The sequence below is a fragment of the Adiantum capillus-veneris genome, chromosome 20 (genome assembly GCF_014529385.1).
Source record: "Adiantum capillus-veneris isolate H3 chromosome 20, ASM1452938v2, whole genome shotgun sequence".
Taxonomy (NCBI): Eukaryota; Viridiplantae; Streptophyta; class Polypodiopsida; order Polypodiales; family Pteridaceae; genus Adiantum; species Adiantum capillus-veneris.
The window spans coordinates 8532928-8554660 of NC_140950.1; the positions used below are offsets into that span (position 1 = coordinate 8532928).

Here is a 21733-nt window from a genome sequence, read left to right on the forward strand (position 1 = left end):
TAGATATATTTTTTTTAACATTGTTTGAGAATACTGTTTGAGAATGGTTTAAAAAAGAATTTATCTATTTTAAACTTGTCTCGATGCTGATTGACTTGTTTGATTCTAGTTTTAATGCTGGTTTCAATATTGTTTGAGAACCTTTGGACAATGCACGTTGTGGTCTGGATAGCGCATGCTAAAGTTTGGGGAGCGTTTAGATGTCACTGGAAACCTCCAAGCCACGCATGCCGCGGTCTGGGGAGCATTTGGTTGTATATGGCCTTTGACAACACAGACTTCGATCTGGGGAACTCAAGAGCTCCACCGATGCGGATAAGATGACTGGATGAAAATCTCATTATGGAACTGTATGCTGTAATGCATGCTAGAGATGTGCTGTTTGGTAATGATGGACATTGGCATATATACATAAAGGCATTGTCTGCTAAAGAATTGGATTGAGTTTTGCACGTCGAATCGCGGACCATTACCCTTCTTTCAAGAGGGGGTACAGATAAGCTGTCACTCGGTGGTGACTTAGGAACCCACCCTTAGGGGGGGGGTTAAGGATACTGATCCTAGCTGAAGACAACCGGCTGAGTGAGGAAAACCCTGAAGACATGTTGATGTGGATAAGTAGGACTGATAGCAGCGCCTATCATGGAACTCCTGTTGGCGGGGCAGTTGTACATCCTCAAACGCAGACAGCTTGCTGACATTCAGTTGTCTTTTAATTGCTAAAAGTCTGTTCCAGTTTGTGCTTTCCAGTTGGCACGTGGTGCCCTTCCGTTACACGAAGACAAGCCTACTACCAAGGTCAAGACAGTTATGGATAACGAAACCACAAATCATAGCTTATGCAATTCAGCCAAGGACAAGCAGCTTTTGAAAGTAGATAACTAAAGGATGAAGAATTGCATGCCTCTATCCATAAAAAGAACTTATGGTTCTTACACACGCTCTCTCTTTGGAAACACTATCTGCTCATAGTAGACATGCTTTTCAAAACTGCCCATCAAAGTCTAAGATAACTTCTGTTACAACGGATGTTATCTAAGAAGCGGATGTGTTTGAGCTGATGGAAAAAGTCTTATTTACATTTCAACTTCCAGATTTACATACTTCTGGCAGGAAAAAAACGTAGAAGCCAATGCTCTTTTGTGCAGACCTAATGTCCACTGCTTCAGTACACTCCAATTTCCTCTTGCCGCTCGTCATTTTGGATTGGGTATGCATTACCGTCAGTTTTGGAGAGACATTCAGCACATGCTAGCGTTTTTATCTGTTCCCCCTTTGCTTGTTGGGGATCGCATGGCTGATTGGTGTCTCCGGGATATGGCCTTTCAGGTCATGTCTGCTAGCAAGGTTATGGTCTTCTTCTACCCCAGCCATGGATTGCTGATCATTGTAATGCCTTATGGTCAATGCATAAGCCTGCTACCTGGTGGACAAAAGCACTTTCTGCCCTTTGAAAGAGCAACTTGCCTTTGAAGGAGCGATTGTTTCTTGGCGATGCTTGCTTGGCGTGCTCCCAGTGGACTCCTTGCTCAGTGCACGTTGCATCAGCTTCTCTCGTTGTGTTCGTTGCTCGGCTGCAGAAGACACTGTCAGTCGCCTCCTTTGGGATTGTTGCATTTCTCGAGGGTTTCTTCGCCGTATAGCAGCTGGTATGCGACTCCGATTCCCCGATGTGGTTTTCCACAAACAGTTTTGGGCTTTTGGCATTTTCCCGCCTTCCTTACAACGATTTGCGACTTTGCTGATATGGGTCAGATTTTGGGCTTTTTTGGACTCTGTGCCATCAGCGGAACAGCTGCATGTTCTCTCATGCTGATGCAGATCCCTTTCATTTTTTCAGGCTTTCCCTTGGGCAATCTTTGCGCTTTGCCTGGGAGGTTGGTGATATCACTTCAGACAAGTATCAGCTTTCCTATGAATGCTTTTCGTCCTTTTTCTATGATGAACACTTTCGTGTTCGTGCTATTGTATCTGATCTTTTCTGTGGGTTTTCCTCGCCTTGAGGTTTCCCACTTGTATATTAATCCCAAAGACTTACAAACAAAGTGTGTTAATTAGAACATAAATGACCTGATGAATTAAACTCACATGTAAAACCAAAAGTTTCAGATTTACTAGCATGAGCTTACTCCAATGTAGAGCGCCACAACATTATACATGGACTGGTTAACCTTGATCGGTCCACAAACGCCACTACTTGGAGTTGTGACAAAAACAGCTTCCGGGACAACACATAACACCAAGGCAACAAGCAGCACTCCGTAAGTCAAAACTGATGTGCGTGAAGCACTATATAACTTCTGGGTTGATGTGCATGATTTCAATGTGATCTGTAATAAAACAGTGTAAATAAGGCCAAAAAACCTTCCTAGGTGCCTTCCTCATATTTCAATAGAAATCGCAACTCAATTACTTCTTACTTTGCATTTATAGCGAGCAATATAATTTTTTCCTTCAACAGAATGTAACAAGTGAAATTGTATCAAGAACTACATGTAAACTTTGATATCATTACAATTCCCCATGATGTGAGGAAAACAAAACAAAAGACAGAATATAGGTGTCATTGAGCCTAGAATACATCCAAGCATAAATTGGAAAATGCTGATCCACGCATATAGTTTAGAAGGATTGATGCTCCATTCTGAAGATTCAAGAAACTTTCAAGACACTGCCAACAAATCTTATGGTAAACAGTGCACCAACAAATGTACTGCCCTGTGCTCACAAAAGCTACGAAATTCAATCATCTCTCCTATCCCCTCACTGCGTCCAATCTCAGCTCTAAGAGGGAGTAATGATGTGCAGATTTGAACAATGGCATTGCCTATGCCATATGAGAACTTTCAAGCTACTGCCCATGAATCTTATGTAAACAGTGAACCAACAAATGTATTGCCCTGTACACACCAAAGCTACGATAAACAAACATCTCTCCTAGCCCCCCTCGCGGCATCCAATCTCAATCCTCAGAGGGTGTAATGATGTAACAATGGCACTGCCAATGCCTGACAAAATTACATGAGGAGAAACGTTGAAAATAATTCTGTGGTGGTAAGTCATCTCAGTGCTTACTTAATTTAAATAACAGGCGCAAAGGCAACTATAATTTGGAGGAGAAAGTACGTCAGTACTCAAAAACCCTAATGAAGATCCGCAAATACCTCCACCTTGTGTTCCGCTCCCTACTACAAGTACTTAAAAGAAAAATGTGCCAAGTGGGGACTTCTCTGCAAGAATGTTTAACAATTGAAACGAGGCCTTTGCGAACGTTAAGAATATAATGCAAATATTTCATCTCTTATGAATCCATAATGCATTGGGTGAATGCCTTGTGCCAAAGTTCGATGTAAGATGAACCTTCAACAAGTCATAACAAAAGCAGACGATAGAGAGAGACATCATCTCAACTGAGAGACGAATATTTCAAAGCAAGAAAGTGTTTTGAATGTGGAGAACAAGGACCTATCTCTCCACGGTGCCCCAAAAAGGCACAAGAATAAGGATGACTCACAGACTAAAAATACAGCGGAGCGAGGAGATACTCGTACCAGAACAGATATTAGATAGAAATGATTTTGTTGTCCAAATAGACCATCAGACCTTGTGATACTTCTTGACACAGTCAAAGTTATCCGAAAATCATATGTGATGCACAAACATTCTTTCTATTTTCCACCTCCAGATTATGCATGTGGAAGTCAAGAAGAATGTTGTGGCTGATGCGTTATCAAGGAATCCAAAAATTTCAGCTGTGTCAATTCCTTATCATCATGAGTTGGATGACATGAAGGAACAATATGCTACTGATGAAGATTTTGCAAGGATCTTTGAACTGTTGCAAGAGGGGCAACATCATGAGCACTACCTCCTTAAAGATGGTTTTATGATGATGCATGGCAGAGTTTGTGTCAATAGGCCATTGCTACATAAGGTCATGGAAGAGAGTCATGTCCCACCGTATGCAGGGCAGGGTGGTATTGATGTGACAGTTTAAGCGGTAGAGACGTTCTTCTATTGGCCTACCTTGAGGAGAGATGTGGATGCCTTTGTGCGAGCATGCGTGATTTGCCAAAAGGTCAAGTTTGACAGGCAAAAGGTACCAGGGCTGTTACAACCACTGCCCATTCCGGATAAGCCATGGGAAAGCATTGCTATGGACTTTATCTTTGATCTTCCAAGAACACCAACAGGGAATGATGGTATATGGACCATTATCTGCAGGTTCAACAAGCAAGCCCATTTTATCCCTATCAGGAAGAAGATAAAGCCTGATCAGATGGCACGCTTGTTCATGTACAATGTGTTTAAGTACCATGGTATGGCACAATTGATTGTCAGTGATCGTGATCCTTGCATGACTATTTTGTTCTGGAGAGAATTGTTTGAGAACATGGGCACTACGCTCAAGTTCTCGTCTTTGTTTCATGCACAAACTGATGGACAGTCAGAAGAGGCTAATTCTACTATCTTAGATATGTTGAAATGCTATGTGTCAGATAATAAGGGAAAGTGTGAGCCATATTTGCCTATGCTTGAGTATGCGTACAATAATACGGTGCATTCGTTGACTGGCAAGGCACCTTTTCAGATTGTTGAAGGCGGCAAAAAAGTTCTTCTCATTTTGCATACGAAGGAGAAGATCTTTGAGGCAAATCGATATGTTGAGAACATAGATGAAATGACAATAAAATTAAAGTTGCCTTGGAGAAGACTCGGGCAAAGCAGAAAAAGGCTACTGATTGTCAACGTCGTGAATTGCTGTTATCTCCTAAAAATTAGGGAACTGCTATTTTGGGCCATGAAATATGTTCGCGTCATTACCTTCGAATGACAAGGGGAACATTTAAGAACTCTGCCGCAAAGTCAACTCAGCAACCAGTCGGGAGATTTTTAAGCGGCAATCCCGAAACGGAAAATGGTCTGTAAACGTGCCAAGTGGGCATTTTGATGCACTTTCCTCATGCAAGAAGAAGTGGCGCTGAATTTATAGTTGGGAGGCTCATTTTGCAACCTCTTGTCCACAGGTTAAGAGCTATGGAGTGCATGCTTTCCACTCTATGTACAGTGTGGTGCTAGGAGTGATGACCTGCACACTACACACTGCTCTCTCTCTCTCCCCCCTACGTGCAGTTATGCGATGCCCCACAACAGTGCTCTTCATTTGACTAATGTACAGCTGTGTGGTTTCATGCTTTTGTGCCGAGGCAAGAGCCTCTTTGAGCAAGAACAGGAGTAGCTAACTGCTACTCCAAAAGAAAGGCACCGGTGAGGGTGATAACCTCACCGTACAGGTGCGATTTCAACGCTGATTATGCACTGTATTTTGATTGCCAGGGCAAAAACCAGTAAATACAGCGTGCTGAATTTACTGTTTTTGGGCAGGAATCAGAGGGTTTATGGCAGTGGCAGTGAGTTCCAACAGGGGAATTGGTTTCGGGCAAGTTTTGGGGCTGTTATGCTGCCGAAATTTTGCCAAAAGTATCTAGCTAGATACAGGTAAAGAATTCCCAGGACTCTACTTTGTAAACTACCCTCTTAAAGAATTAACAAATACAGTAAGGGGCGTCAATTTTGGGGCCTACAGGTTGTCGGCGTCTGCTCGGAGCATTCTAGCTTCCGAGTTGTGTGTGTGCTTAAGTGTTACTTCCCGTCGCAGGTTCCCTTTGCGAAGTACTCTCTCTCTCTCTCTCTCTCTCTCTCTCTCTCTCTCTCTCTCTCTCTCTCTCTCTCTCTCTCTGTGTGTCTAAAGTAAAGTAAAGAATTTCGGGTGATAGCCAAAGCCTACCGCCCCATGGGCCGGTTTCATCCTCCGCACTCGAGGGCGTCTAGATCTCCCTAGCTCGATTGCTCCATCGATCAGCGTGTCTCTGGTGTGACGAGAATGTGAGCTCTGCTGTGGTAGCCGCTCCTCCGGCTGCCTACTGTCTTCTCTAAAGAAGTTTGTGATCTGTCTCTAGGACTGGATAGCCTCTCCTTGCATCAGGCTCTCTCTGTGGTAGATTGGTTATGCCATTTCCCACTTGAATAACAGGTATTGAGTTCAACTCTCCTCGTCGGATAGATCTTTAAGGTCTCTTGGGATAGTTTCCTACGACGTTAAAATTGTCTTCTTCTCGGGTGTGTGTGTGTGCTAATAAAAAGAGGAAAATGGTATAACCTTTCTATCACCCAAGTGTGGTAGATTGGTTATGCCATTTCCCTCTTGAATAACAGGTCTTGAGTTCAACTCTCCTCGTCGAATAGATCTTTAAGGTCTCTTGGGATAGTTTCCTACGACATTAAAATTCTCTTCTTCTTCTTCTTCTTCTTCTTCTTCTTCTGTGTCAACGCAGCTCAAGCAAAACAGTCCCAGGCATCTCTGGTCCTCATACCCCATGACTCTAGAGAGTGGTCCAAAACCCCTCTCTGAACAAGCAATGAAAGCAGCCTCGTATCTCATAGTAAAATGGGCAATGGCATGTGTTGTGCAACTTTGTCTCACGCTCCATGTGACATAGGGGACATGTCCTGGCCTCTGCTGGTACACCGTTGTATCTACTTGTCTCAACCCGAACCTGGTGTGAAGATGTCGTATCTGGACAATAGCACATCATATCCCATGAGATAAGTGGGTGTCCATGTATTTGGGTCTCGTCACAAAACCATCCTAAGTAAGCTAGAGAAGATGCTCTTATAGAAAGCCATCTTCGTGCCCAGATCCTGTGTCGATTGTATCCAAGTCCTCATGGTGTCCAGCTGAGTCAGCTGAGTCAGGTCTTGGCGAATGAGCCTGGTGATCTCGGACTGTGTAAGAGTCAGAGAGGGTGCATCCAATGAGTATTGGAAGGGGGCAATCTGTCCATGTTGAACCCATGTACCTGAAACCATAATGTCATCTCCCCATACCAACATGCTCTATCACCCTGCATAGCTAATTGTCAAGAGGACCCGAGTGCTAGGTGGGCATATCTATCTCTGGGGAGATTTCATAAGCGGTGTATAAAGGAGACTGATCTGGTTGAGCGCCTCAACCACTAGCGGGGGGGGCAGCTAACTCTGCTGGAATAATGTCGTGTGGTACTGAAGCCTTGGCTCTAATAAGCTGTACGATCATAGAGACCAGAGGCTTCTCTTCCCTATCCATTAGTGCGACCTGACCTCCCATGGTGATCCAATGAAGGCCCCCACACCTGAACTCCATAGAGCAATGCGGAAGCCACCAAAGTGTCAAAAAGCCATAGCTTCGTCCGAGGCTCTTGAAACTGAATCTGTGAACACATCCTCTCCAATCCACCCAATGTTGCGTAGGCTTAGGTCAGGCTTCGGTCAATCTAGTCTTTGCTGCTCTCCTCAATGAAAATGCTGGTCCGCTAAAGACCACCCCAAGGTAGGTGTAAGCATCTGTATACTCCACAATCTCATGGCTGTATGTGAATGTGGGTACTGATCTCCTGATCCACTGTGGGGTGGTGTTAAACACCATAACCTTGGTTTTACCAAGGTTGATGGACAAACCACTGTCGTGGGCAAACCTATGCAAAGCATCCAAGTGACGTTGCACCTCTATCACCATCTCTCTCAATATAGTCAAAAACCTCATCCACATACATACCAAATAGAGTAGGAGAGAGCGGGCAGCCCTACTTCACCCCAATAGTGCAGTGAACTAATGTAGATAGCCCCTCTGGAGTGCGTACATGCCCCAATACTGATTTGTATAATGCCATGATCACCCAAATCAACTCTGTGGGTACTCCCATCTCTTGTAGTCTACGCATCAATCTAGCTTTGGGCATTGTGTCAAATGCTTTGTGGAAGTCCACAAAGCTACAATAGATCCATCTCCCATGTGATCTTCCCTCCTCAATAATGGCCCTGAGTGTCGGGATGTGGTCAAGAGTAAAAAAAACTCTCCTTAAACCTATCTGCCCAGCAACGCGTATACCCTCGCTCTGCCTATCTACTCAGCTACTGCTCAAGAATGGATACGTACAACCATGCCAATGTGTGTCCAATCATGATAATACGACAATTCCCAATCTCCATAGGGTCTCCTGACTTGAAGATATAGGTACAATAGTAGATAAGCTCCAAGCCTTCACACATGGCACGGTTGAACATAACTGCTAGAAGCTCTGCGAGCAGATCCCTTGCATGTATAAAATGCTCCGCCACTAAGCCATCATGATCATATGCTCTCCCAGTCCTCATCCTATCAATGGCCGCCTTCACCATCTCAGCCGTAAAAAAAGAACATGTGTGTGGGCATGGCTTGGGCGGGTCGGGAAGAGGCAGCTGTCCAGGAAGTGTGTACAAAGATGATGCATACTGGCTCCAAGCCTCTGTAGAAGTAATGGTAGGAGGGGGTAATGCTCATGAAAGAGTCATCATGCCTCACTTGAGTCCTGGCTCAAGAATAGCTGATATAGATCTTGCTCTAGTCAAACCAAAAATACCCTCTTCTTCCACCGTACTAGGCGTCAGAAGGCAATCCGTAACTGTCTGTGAGTGGTGTCCCCCAAAAGCACCTCCCTCTAAGGTCTGGTTCTCGTCTCGCGGAACTCCTCATCATACCAGCTGTTTTGGGGCATGCTCCCAAAACGTCGTCTCTGCTCAAGATGGGTGTGTGGGTATGCCTCTACTATTGTATCATGCAATGTCTGTGTCAGTATAGTAGTAAGCTCCTGCAGAGGTCACCCTGGCTCCTCTGTGCATAAACGTCTGTAGATCCCATCTATGTAGACGCAGTCTGTCTCCCGTCTGCAGGTGTAGCGAGTAGGGGCTGCTACCCGTGGCCTCTGTGCTACACTAAACTGGAAAGAGATGGTCATTGACACAAAGGGATGATCTATTGCCACACCAACAGGTATGGGTCTAACTGTGAGGTTCTGGATACTAGAGAGAGAGAGAGAGAGAGAGAGAGAGAGAGAGAGAGAGAGAGAGAGAGAGAGAGAGAGAGTTTACCCCTTGTTCTAAAGGAGGCAGATAGCTTATGAGAAAGAGCTAGGTGTCATGCATACGTAGAAAGACTTCATGGCACACAGAGAGAGAGAGAGATGAAATGAATGAAATGAAATGTTATATTAACATCTTCAAAAGGCCATAGTGACCTATGAGACTAGAAAGTTACAAGGTGGTGGATCTGATACAAAGTCAGAGAAACAAAATAACAACAGTACAAAACAAAGATATATACTTTGGGATCCTAGACTGGTCGATGTGAACTAAGCAAAAAAGCAAAAATGGGCGGCTTGCTGGGATAGCTGAATCACAGGAGATCTAGCATCGGTCGTTGGCGGATCTCATCAATCTCCTCCATGGTTAGTAGTCTGACCGGGCGTCGTGTATGCCTGGCCAGAGTGCTCCGAATCTTCTGACGTAGCCTCCGTCGATGCTGTGTAGTCCTCCACAGTCGTGGGCGCCTGGATTTCCCCAGTTCAGTCGCTCAGTCGATCAGTGTGCCTCTGGTGTGAGACGAGGGGGAGCTCTGTTGTGGGAGTGGCTCTTGCGGCTGTCCCGTGTCTGCTCTGAAGAAGTCTGTAATCTGTCTTTGAGACTGACTAGCCTCGCCACTCATCAGGCTATCTCTGTGTGTGCGCAGCTCGAGCAAGAACAAACCCAGGCATCTCTGATCCTCGTATCCCATGACTCTTGAGAGTGGTCCAAAACCCTCTCTGAACAAGCAATGGAAGCGGCCTCGTATCTCGTAGTAGGCGGGGCAGCGGCTTGTATAATGCAACTCTGTCTCACGCTCCATGTCACACAAGGGGCATGTCCTGGCCTCTGCTGGTATTCCGCTGTATCTCCTAATCTCAATCCGCAGCTGGTGAGAAGATGTGCGTAACTGGCCAATAGCACATCGTATCCCATGAGACAAGTGGGTGTCCATGTATCTGGGTCTCGTCACAAAACCATCCTCCGTAAGCTGGAGAAGGTGGTCTCTGTAGAAAGTCATCTTTGTGCCCAATTCCTGTGTTGGCTGTATCCATGTCCTCCTGGTGTCTAGCTAGGTCACGTCTTGGCGGATGAGCTTGGTGATCTCTGACTGTGTAAGAGTGAGAGATGGTGCATCCAATGAGTACTTGAATGGTGGGAGCCTGTCTATGCTGACCCTATGCGCCTGAAACCATGATGCGATCTCCCCATACCAGCATGTTGTATCTCCTTGCATGGCTAACTGTCGAGAGGACTCAAGTGCAATGCGAGCATATCTGTCTCTAGGAAGTTCCCATGTGCGGTTTATGAAGGAGACTGATCTGGTGAGCGTCTCCACCACTAGTGGGGGGGCCGCTAGCTCTACTCGGATAATGGCCCGTGGTACTGATGCCTTGGCTCTAATGAGCCGCGAGATCATAGAGACGAGAGGTTTCTCCATGTTCCCCCATCCATCTGTGCGACCCGGCCTCCCGTGGTGATCCAATGAAGGCCCCCATATCTCAGCTCCATAGAGCAATGCTGAAGCCACCAAAGTGTCAAAGAGCCAGAGCTTCGTCCGGGGCTCCTGAAACTGAACCTGCGAACACATCTTCTCCAATCTACCCAATGCTGCGTGGGCTCTAGTTAGTCTGGTCTCTGCTGCTCTTCTGAGTGAGAATGCACGTCCGCTAAAAACCATCCAAGGTAAGTGTAAGCATATGTGTACTCCACAATCTCCTGGCCGTATGTGAATGTAGGTGCTGACCTCTTGATCCACGGTGGGGTGGTATTAAACACCATAACCTTGGTTTTACCAAGGTTGACAGACAAACCACTTTCGTGGGCAAACCTATGCAAAGCATCCAATTGACGTTGCATTCCCTCTGGAGATTCGGAGATCAACACTATATCATTAGCATATAACAAAAGTGGAATCCATGTCCCTGCCAACTGTGCACCTCTATCACCATCGCTCTCAATGTAGTCAGAAACCTCATCCACATACATACTGAAAAGAGTAGGAGAGAGCGGGCAGCCCTGCTTCACCCCAATAGTGGAGTGAACCGGTGTAGAAAGTCCATCGGGGGTGCGTACATGCCCTACTACTGATCTGTACAATGCCATGATCCCCCAAATGAGCTCTGTGGGTACTCCCATTTCCTGTAATCTACGCATCAATCTAGCTCTGGGTACTGTGTCAAAAGCTTTGCGGAAGTCCACAAAGCTACAATAGATCCATCTCCCATGAGATCTGCCCTCCTCGATGATGGCCCTGAGTGTCAAGATATGGTCAAGAGTAGAGAAGCCTCTCCTGAACCCTGCCTACCCAGCTGCACGCATTCCTTCCCTCTCTGCCCATGTACTCAGCTGTTGCTCAAGAATGGATGCATACAACCGTGCCAGTATGTGTCCAATCATGATAGTGTGATAATTCCCAGGCTCCATGGGGTCTCCTGACTTGAAGATAGGTACAATCGTAGATAGGCTCCAAGTGTCCGGTAGGCCCTCACACATGGCACGGTTAAACAAAACTGCTAGAAGCTCTGCTAGTAGGTGCTACGATTTTTGTAAATGAAAAGAAGAGAAGAATCTACACGGATTCTTTTCATGCGAATTCTGAGGACGTCGCCAGTTGGAACGCGCGAAAAGAGAGAGAGAGAGAGAGAGAGAGAGAGAGAGAGAGAGAGAGAGAGAGAGAGAGAGAGAGAGAGAGAGAGAGAGAGAAGTGCTAAGGACGCCGCCAGTTGCAACGCGCAGAGAGAGAGAGAGAGAGAGAGAGAGAGAGAGAGAGAGAGAGAGAGAGAGAGAGAAGTGCTTCATGTGCTTGCTGAGCTGAAGCGGGGGGACATGCAGGAGGCAACTTTTTTTTCAATGTTGGGGTTAGCCTTCGGGCACCATCACCTTAGTGGTGGGTTGGTTACAGAAGTCGATACCATGCGTGACTATCTCCACCTGTGCAAGTTCGATTCTGACATTCCCGTTTTAGAGAAAACAACTGAGATCAAAACCCTTGACGTAAGGAATCTTGAGAGGAATCTCCTCAAGAAATGAATAAAATAGATGTACAGCTAGTAGAGTAGTAGAAATCAGGTTTCATGCTAGTAGGTCTTTGGCATGCATGAAATGCTCAGCGACTAAGCCATCATGATCATATGCTCTCCCAGTCCTCATCCTGTCAATAACCCTACTAACATTTCATGCTAGTAGGTCTTTGGCATGCATGAAATGCTCAGCGACTAAGCCATCATGATCATATGCTCTCCCAGTCCTCATCCTATCAATAGCTTTCTTCACCATCTCAGCGGCGGTGAAAAAAGCACATGTGTGTAGGCATGGATCGGGGGGGTTGGGAAGGGGCGGCTGTCCAGGTACTGTGTACAAAGATGATGCGTACTGACCCCAGGTCTCTGTGGAGGAAATAGCAGGGGGGGGGACTGCTCATGAAAGAGCCGCCACGCCTCACGCGAGTCCTGACTCAAGAATAGCTGGTATAGATCCTGCTCGAGTCGGGCCAAAAAAGCCCTCTTCTTCCGCCGCACCAGGCGTCGGAAGTCGATCTGTGACTCTCTGTGAGTGACGTCCCCCAAAAGCACCTCCCTCTGAAGTCTGGCTCTAGTTTGGCGGCACTCCTCATCGTACCAGTTGTTCTGAGGCATGCTCCCTGATCGGCGTCTCTGCTCAGGCTGGGTGTGTGGGTATGCCTCTGCTGCTGCATCATGTAATGTCTGTGTCACTATAGTAGTTAGCTCCTCCAGAGGTCGCCCCGGGTCCTCAGTGCATAGGCGTCTGTAGATCCCGTCTATGTATACAGAATCCGTCTCCCATGTGAAGGTGTAGCGAGTAGGGGCTGCTACCCGTGGCCTGTGTGCTACACTGAACTAGAAGGAGATGGTCATCGACACCAGAGCATGATCCACTGCCACCCCGACCGGTCTGGGCCCAACTGTGAGATCCTGGATACTAGAGATGAGATTCGGCTGTGCCATGACATAGTCCACTATGCTGGCTCCATGTCTGTGTGGGAAGCATGTGAAACCTCCCGCAGGAGGAAATCTCTGTAGGCCATTCAAGATGGCCAATCCATGTGCGGTGCCCATGTCTATCAGGTGTCGCCCGTACTCAGTATATTCCACATCGTGTGATAGTCTGGACAGGCCCGTCTCTACAACATCTAGCTCTCTTAGCATCTCCTCTGAAGTATCATAAAACACTGTCTGGTGATGGGCAGTCCTAGCATTGAAGTCCCCTAGAATGATAATGTCACCATCTCTAGAAAACTCCCATATCTCATCATCCAAAATAGAGAAAGGAGACTGCCCTCTGGGTGATGCATAAACTGATGTACTCGGGGGAAAGTAGCAAATAGCAAGGTAGAGATATCTGCCTGTCTCTGCTTTCAATCTCACCCACATGTACCTAGCCTGCTCATCCCTGCGGGCTATATGTATCAATGGCTGTAGATCCTCTCTAAATAACAATGCCACTCCCCCGAGCCCCGTCCTCTGTGCTCTGAGCGTGTCTCCTGTCTGTAAGTTGTCTCCCACCTGTATCCATTGATGTGAGGCATGGATTGCCCAAGGGCTTGGTGTGTTTCAGAGTAAAAGATGATGTGTCTTCCAATAAAGCTATCCTCAAAATCACCCACATCAAGAGGCATAGATCCATTACAGTTCCACGCAGCCACTTTGAGTGTGGTCCCATAAGTCTCGCACCATCATGTGGAGCGTCGCTCTAGTATTACCGCTCTTTCATCTCGGTAAAAGGCAATCTTGCCTTTTCCCCTTGCCGCTCTAATCTCCGGCATTACTTCCTGCATATGAGCGATCTGCGAGAGGGTGAGATCATCCCCGAGAAAGATGCCGGTCTCTTTAAGAGTTGGTCTTTTCTTCAAGAAGGACTTATTCGCTTCCATGGAGGGAAAACGGAGGATGAGCGCTCTTTCTTTGGAGGTTTCCCCATTGCTTCCATTTTTCTTTATGTTGCCCACTCTCCATGCTCTTGTGTGCATCGGCTCATGAACCCCCATCAAGGCTATGAGTTCTTTTACCTCTTCGTCCACATTGCCTTTGTCTTTAAGACCGCAAATTCTCACATATAAAGCGCGCACCCGTCTTCTTTGCTCCTCCTCTAGTGTCTGATTAATGATAGTGGGTGTGGACCTGGGCGTTATCTCCTTGCCTTTTCCTTTCTTGGCCACCTTGATCCATTTCTCGGCTTCATCCGCCTTCTGTTGAGTTTTGGTAAGAACATCCACCCAAGAAGTCGTCATTTCTTTGTGTTGCTCTTCTCCCTCTTTGATGGCCCGTACTTGCTCCTTGATCGTGTTGATTTCTTCGATTACTGAGGGTTGCAGTTCGCCCTCTTCTAGTGTGTTTCTTGATCGTGCTTCGGCGAGATCTTCCTTGAGTGACGCAATCTCTTCATCCTGAGTCGTCACTCGGTCTTCCAGCGTATTTATCTTGCTCTCTTGGATCAGCACGCGTCCTTCGAGCATGTTTATTGTGCCCAAGAGATTGCGGTTCATCTTGGTAATGGTCTCCATCATTTCCTCTTTGCACTTTTGAATGGCATCCTCTAGGGGGTCGGCTTTATCGTTCAGCTTCCTCATGCTTGATCGCCGTCCGAAAAAGAGCCACTAAGCCACTAAGCGCACGTGTGCATCCACATTAGCAACGGGCGTGGTAGCTGGGCGAGTGGGGGAACGCGAGAGGTATGGCAAGGGAGGGGCAGCGATAGAGTACGGACGAGAGAGAGAGAGAGAGAGAGAGAGAGAGAGAGAGAGAGAGAGAGAGAGAGAGAGAGAGAGAGAGAGAGAGAGCTTTATTAATGTCTTCGAAAGGCCGAACTCGACCTATGAGACATTATCATATACATGTGTTGATGCTCTAGGCATCGGAAATAAAAAAAGGTACAAACTGAAATGAGCCTATACTATGCAAAAGGGTGTGGTAGGGTGATGCATGTGGTGTACAATGTATAATGAAAGAAAAAAGAAAAAATGCAATAGAGTACGGGCGAGAGAGAGGGGGAGGGGGGGGGGGGGGGGGGGGGGGGGTAGAGAGAGAGAGAGAGAGAGAGAAGCACGATAGAGTTAAAAGTTAAAAGTTAAAAACGATAAGAGTTAAAAAAATTATAGAGTTAACAAGTTAGTAGGTTAAAAAATTAAAAGGAGCGATAGCGATAGAGAGAGGCAGTGATGATAGAGAGAGGGAGCGGGGGGGGGCAGCGCGCGGGGTAGGGGAGAGAGAGAGAGAGAGAGAGAGAGAGAGAGAGAGAGAGAGAGAGAGAGAGAGAGAGAGAGAGAGAGGGGAGCGGGGGAGCGCAAGGGAAGGGGGTGCGGGTGCGGGGTGAGTGGAAGCGGGAGCGTAGGGGCAGCAACGAACGGGGGGAATGGAGGCGGGAGCACAGGGGGCAGAGCGGGGGGGCGAGAGAAGCAGCGAGCGCAGGGGGCAGCAGCGGGGGGGGGGAGAGAGAGAGAGAGAGAGAGAGAGAGAGAGAGAGAGAGAGAGAGAGAGAGAGAGAGAGAGAGAGAGAGAGATGAAATGAAATGATATATTAACGTCTTCAAAAGGCAAAAATGACCTATGAGATCAAGCTATTACAACATAGTGAATCTGATACCATGTCCGGAATCAAAAAGAACTGAAACAAAAATACAACTACTACGCGAGAGAGAGAGAGAGAGAGAGAGAGAGAGAGAGAGAGAGAGAGAGAGAGAGAGAGAGAGAGAGAGAGAGAGAGAGAGAGAGAGAGAGATGATGAAATGAAATGTAATATTAATGTCTTCAAAAGGCCAAAATGACCTACGAGACCAAAAGGTTAGATGTGATGAATCTAATACCAGGTCTGGGTGCAAATAGTACAAAGAACTGAAAAGAAAATAGTGGGTAGGGGTGGGGTGAAAGCTGATACAAAGGGGGATACAAAGCAGGGGGGGGGTGGGGGTGGGGGTGGGGGTGGGCTGATACAATGGAGCTCTCTGACAGTAGAGACATCAGTATCCAGAAGGCTGTAGAGGTTCAATGTCCTCCAAGGTAAGCACTCTGTCATGACGGCTCCTATGCACGCCAGTATGGTATGGATCCTCTATCGCAATCTGCATCGATGTCGAGAGGGCCCCGTCATCCGTGGGCAACGGGACCGCCCCAACTCTATCGCCCGATCAAGCAGTATGCCTCTAGTGCTGCTATGTTGTGGGGGCTGCTCGAACTCCTCTGTTTGTGACTGAAAGAAATCTGTAATCTTCCGCTGTCGCTGGTTCTCTGTCATTGTGCCCCTCTTCAAGAGGTCCTCTCTGTGTCTGCGAATCTCCAGTAAGTATAATCCGAGGCATTTTTGATCCTCGTATCTCATGACTCTAGAAAGTGGTCCAAAACCCTCTCTGAATAGACAATGAAAGCGGCCTCGTATCTCATAGTATACTGGGCAGTGACATATGTAATGTAGGTCTGTCTCGGGCTCTATCTGGCACACCAAACATATCCTGGACTCAACGAATACTCCTCTAAATCTACCTCTCTTGATCTCTAGTGGATGTGAGGATGTGCGTATCTGACCAATAGCACATCGTATCCCGTGGGATAGATGAGTATCCATGTATCCTGGTCTGATCACAAAACCATATAGAAAGCCATCTTCGTGCCCAACTCATGTGCAGGCTGCATCCATGTCCTCTTCGTATCCAGTTGAATCAAGTCCTGTCTGATGAGCCTGGTAATCTCTGCCCTAGTGAGGGAGATGGAGGGTGCATCCAGAGAGTACTGAAATGGGGGTAGCCGATCCATACTAAAGCCATGTAACTGCCATCTCTGCATACCAACATGATCTATCTCCCTGTAATGCGAGGACTCTAGTGCTAATCGAGCATATCTGTCTCTAGGGAGAGCCCAGGTGCTATGCATAAATGAATTTGATCGAGTGAGTGCCTCCACTATCAATGGGGGAGCAGCGAGCTCTGCCCTAACAATGTCATGTGGTATTGAGGCCTTGGTCCTAATCATCAGAGAAATCACACCAAGGGCCTGTCCATACATCTCCATCCATCAGTATTTCTAGCTCTGCTATGATGATCAACTGAGGGGCCCCATATCTCCACTCCGTACACCATGGCCGATGTGACCAGGTGTCAAAGAGCCAAAGCTTTGTCCGAGGTTCCTGGAACTGGACCTCCTCTCAAGTCTCCCCAATGTTGCATAGGCTATGGTCAATCTCGTATCGGTTGCACGCCTCGAGGAAAATATTGGGACTAAAAACCGCCCCAAGATAAGTATATACTCCACAGTCTCTCGACCATATGTAAAGGTGCGGGCGGACCTCCTTACCCACTGCACCATAGTGTTAAAACACCATTACCTTGGTCTTACCAAGGTTCACACACAATCCACTGTCCTGTGCAAATACACACAATGCATCCAAATGAGGTTGCATCCCCTCTGGAGAATCTGAGATCACCACAATATCATCAGCATATAATAGCAACGGGATTCCCTACCAGCTAAGCACCTCTATCACCCTCTATCTGTACGTAATCTGAAAACTCATCTACATATATCCCAAAGAGAGTCGGAGATAGGGGACAGCCCTGCTTCACCCCAATGGTAGAGTGAACCACGTCCGACATGCTTTGAGTAGTGCGTATCTGACCTACCACTGTCCCGTACAAAGCTAAAATCCCCCTATGTCTTGCAATCTGCGTATGAGTCTGGCTCGTGGCATTGTAGCTCGTGGCATTGTATCAAAGGCTTTGCGGAAATCCACTAAGCTACAATAAATCCTCTTGCCATGGTGTCTACCCTCCTCAATAATGGCTCTGAGCATCAAAATCTGCTCAAGAGTGGAGAAACCTTTCCTGAACCCTGCATGTCCTGTTGCCCGTATGCCCTCTCTCTTTGCCCAACTACTCAACTCATGCTCAAGAATGGATGCATATAGCCTAGCCAGAGTGTGACCAACCATGATGGTGCGGTAATTCCCAGGAAGCATAGGATCTCCCGACTTGAAGATAGGCACAATCGTGGAAATACTCCACGTTTCAAGAAAACCCTCATACATGGCTCTATTAAACATCATAGTGAGAGGCTCTGCAAGCATATCTCTGGCATGAATGAAGTGCTCTGCTACCAGACCATCATGATCTTGTGCTCTTCCTGTCTTCATCAGAAAGTACATGTCTCTAGGCATGCCTCTGGAGGGTCAGGCAAAGGTGGCTGCCCCGATGCTATATAGAGAGATGTAGAATATTCCCCCCATGTCTTTGTGGAAATGATGATTGGCCGTGGAGAGTGCTCATGAAATATCCTCCATGCCTCACTAGAGTCCTGACTCATAAACAGCTGATACAAATCACGCTCTAACTGAGATAGGTAAGCCCTCTTCTTTCGTCGCACTAGGCGGCGAAAGATAATCCGTGACTGTCTCTGTGTAGTAGTACTCATGAGCACCTCTCTCTGTAATCTGATCCTCCTCTCTCTACACTCCTCATCATACCAATTGTTCTAAGGCATGCTCCCAGATCGTTTGCGTGTAGGCTGGCCGTGGGGATTTGCCTCTGATGCTGCATCATGGAACATCTCTGTCAGAATCTCGGTGATTTTTTCTAGTGGCCGTCATGGCTGCTGAGTGCATAGCTGCCTGTATATCCCATCAATGTACACTAGATCCGTCTCCCTCGTGAAGATATAATGAGTATGTGTGGAGACCTCTCCCAATGGAGCTGTGCTAAACTGGAATGATAGAGTGAAAGACAAGATAGCATGATCGACCCCTACCTCAACCGGCCTAGTTCCCACCATGAAATCTTGAAAGGAAGGAATGAGTCCTAGCAGAGCCGTAACATACTAGCACCTGCTACTACAGGGAATCTTTGTAGGCCATTCAAAATGGCCAATCCATGTGCAGTTCCCATATCAATCAAGTATTTGCCATACTCAGTGTGCTCCTCATCCTGTGATAATCTAGAAAGGCCCATTTCTGTAATATCAAGCTTCTGCATCAACTCCTCTAAGGTATCATAGAATATTGCCTGGTGATGGACAGCCCTAGCATTGAAATCCCCCAAGATAATAATGTCACCATCCCTGGAAAACTCCCATATATCATCATCCAAAATAGAGATGAGGGACTGTCCTCTAGGTGATGCATATATTGACGTACTAGGAGGGAAATAGCAAATAGCGATGTAGAGGTGTTTGCCTGTCTCTGACTTCAGCCTCACCCACATATACCTAGCATGCTCATCCCTCCGAGCTATATGTATCAAAGGTTGTAACTCCTCTCTCAATAAGACTGCCACTCCTCCTGAACCTCGTCCTCTATGCTTTGATCGAGTTTCCTGTCTGCAAGCTGTCTCCCATCTGTATCCGCTTACATGTGGCTTGGACTACCCCGAGGCCTGATGCGTCTTAGCGTAGAAAATGATGTCCCTCCCTATGAAACTATCCTCAAAGGCCCCTACATCAAGGCGCAAAGATCCATTACAATTCCATGTAGCCACTCTCAGTGTGGTCCCACAAGTCTCGCGTTGTCATGCGGGGTGCTTCTCCAAAATAACCACTCGTCCACCCTTGTAGAAGGCCACTTTTCCCTTTTCTCGAGCTGTTAGAAGAAGAAAATTTTAACATCATAGGAAACTAACAAGAGAGAGAGAGAGAGAGAGAGAGAGAGAGAGAGAGAGAGAGAGAGAGAGAGAGAGAGAGAGAGAGAGAGAGAGATAAAATGAAATGTTATGTTAACGTCCTTAAAAGGCCAAAATGACCTATGAGACCAAAAAGTTACAACGCAATGAATCTGATACAATGTCTGAGTATCGAAAATAAAAAGACAAGGTACTCAAATAGAACTGTGTAGGATAGAAGATATAGTGGATGAGAGCTAATATAACACAGTGTATGTATGTGTGCGGTACAAGATGAGCAGGTTGTACAACCCTTAAAAGAGCTAAATCAAGAGAAATCCATCATCAGTCGCTAGCGGATCTTATCAATCTCCTCCATGGTCAGTAGTCTGACCGGGCAGCTTGCATGTCGGGCCAAAGTGACCCGAACCCTCTGATGCACCCTTCGGCGATGCTGTGTAGTCCTCTGTAGTCGTGGGCGTCTAGATCTCCCTAGGTCGGTCGCTGGATAGATCAGCGTGCCTTTGGTATGAGGAGAATGTGAGCTCTGTTGCGGTAGCCGCTCCTTCGTCTGCCAAGTGCCCGCTCTAAAGAACTGAGACTCGCTAGCCTCTCCTCTCATCAGGCTCTCTCTGTGGCTGCGCAGCTCGAGCAAAACAGTTCCAAACATCTCTGGTTCTCATACGCCATGACTCTAGAGAGTGGTCCAAAGCCCTCTTTGAACACGCAATGAAAATGGCCTTGTATCTCATAGTAAACTGGGCAGTGGCATGTGCAGTACAACTCTATCTCAGGCTCCATGTGACATAGGGGAGATGTCCTAGCCTCTGCTGGTTCTTTGATGTATCTACTTGTCTCGACACGAAGCTGTTGTGAAAATGTGCATATATGGCCAATAGCACATCATATCTCATGAGATAAGTGGGTGTCCATGTATATGGATCTCGTCACAAAACCATCCTCAATTAGGCTCTCTATAGAAAGCCATCTTTGTGCCCAGATCCTGTGCCGGCGGCTGTATCCAAGTCCTCTTGGTGTCAACCTGAGTCAGGTCCTGGTGAATGAGCCTCGTGATCTCGGACTGTGTAAGAGTCAGAGAGGGTGAATCAAATGAGTATTGGAAGGGGGCAATCTGTCCATGCTGAACCCATGTCCTTGAAACCATGATGTCATCTCCCCATACCAACATATTGTATCTCCCTGCATAGTTAACTCTGGAGAGGACTCAAGTGCTAGACGGGCATATCTATCTTTGAGGAGGTCCCATAAGCAGTGTATAAAGGAGACTGATCTGGTGAGTGCCTCAACCACTAGTGGGGGGGGGGCAGCTAGCTTTGCTCGAATAATGTCATGTAGTACTAAAGCCTTGGCTCTAGTAAGCCGTGAGATTATAGAGACCAGAAGCTTCTCCATGCCTCGCCATCCATCAGTGTGACCTAACCTCCCATGATGGTCCAAAGAGGGCCTCCATATCTGAACTCCATAGAGCAATGCGGAAGCCACCAAAGTGTCAAAATGCCAGAGCTCCGTCCGAGGCTCCTGAGAGAGAGAGAGAGAGAGTTGAAATGAGATAAAATCTTATATTAACATCTTCAAAAGGCCAAAATGACATATGAAACCAAAAGGTTACATCCATGTGTGACTCTAGTACACTGTCATGGGAACATAAAGGTAAAAATAATAATAAAATAAACTGAGGGTACCTAGAGTGGGTAGAGAGAGAGAGAGAGAGAGAGAGAGAGAGAGAGAGAGCTTGCACGACTCAATAAAATGGGTAAAGTAACTTCTATAAGAAATTGTAATGAGTACATCGTTATCGGCTTAACCTTGCTAGTGAAGAGGTGATTGCCCTTACATTTGGGAGATGATTGAGGCCCTTTGAAACCAGCCCGTAGGGCGGTAGACGTTAGCTTTCACCCGATTCTTTAACACTTGACTATACAACACAAAGCAATGACTTAACAGGAACCTGTAACTGGGATGGGATTACACTTCAAAACAAAAGCACGCCAAGGAAGCTAGAATGCTCCCAAGCAGACAGTGACACCTGTAGGCCCCAAAGGTTGGCGCCCCTTTCGGTATTTCTTTATTCTTTAACAGAGGGAATAAAACCGGTGAATTCCTACAAGCTGTCCTGCATAATCCGGGCTGAATTCCATCTGTTCTGGCCCGATTTAGGCAGCATAACTGTACTAGCACGCTTCATAGTCAGTATCCACACGC

The 21733-nt window shown here is 46.8% G+C and overlaps 1 protein-coding gene across 4 annotated transcripts in view; it reads right to left on the bottom strand.

The window, feature by feature from the left end:
• LOC147432059 (uncharacterized) overlaps nucleotides 1-21733 on the bottom strand; it is a 134254-nt gene that overhangs the window by 16421 nt on the left and 96100 nt on the right. For 2 of the 4 annotated variants that reach the window (XM_086491872.1, XM_086491875.1), the window contains one exon: nucleotides 2130-2330. The exons of 1 other annotated variant lie outside the window; for it this stretch is intronic. In XM_086491872.1, the coding sequence (XP_086347998.1) occupies nucleotides 2130-2330 (201 nt within the window). Of the gene's footprint in view, nucleotides 1-2088; nucleotides 2331-21733 lie in introns of all 4 variants that reach the window. One more of the 4 variants, XM_086491873.1, reaches the window with a different exon arrangement.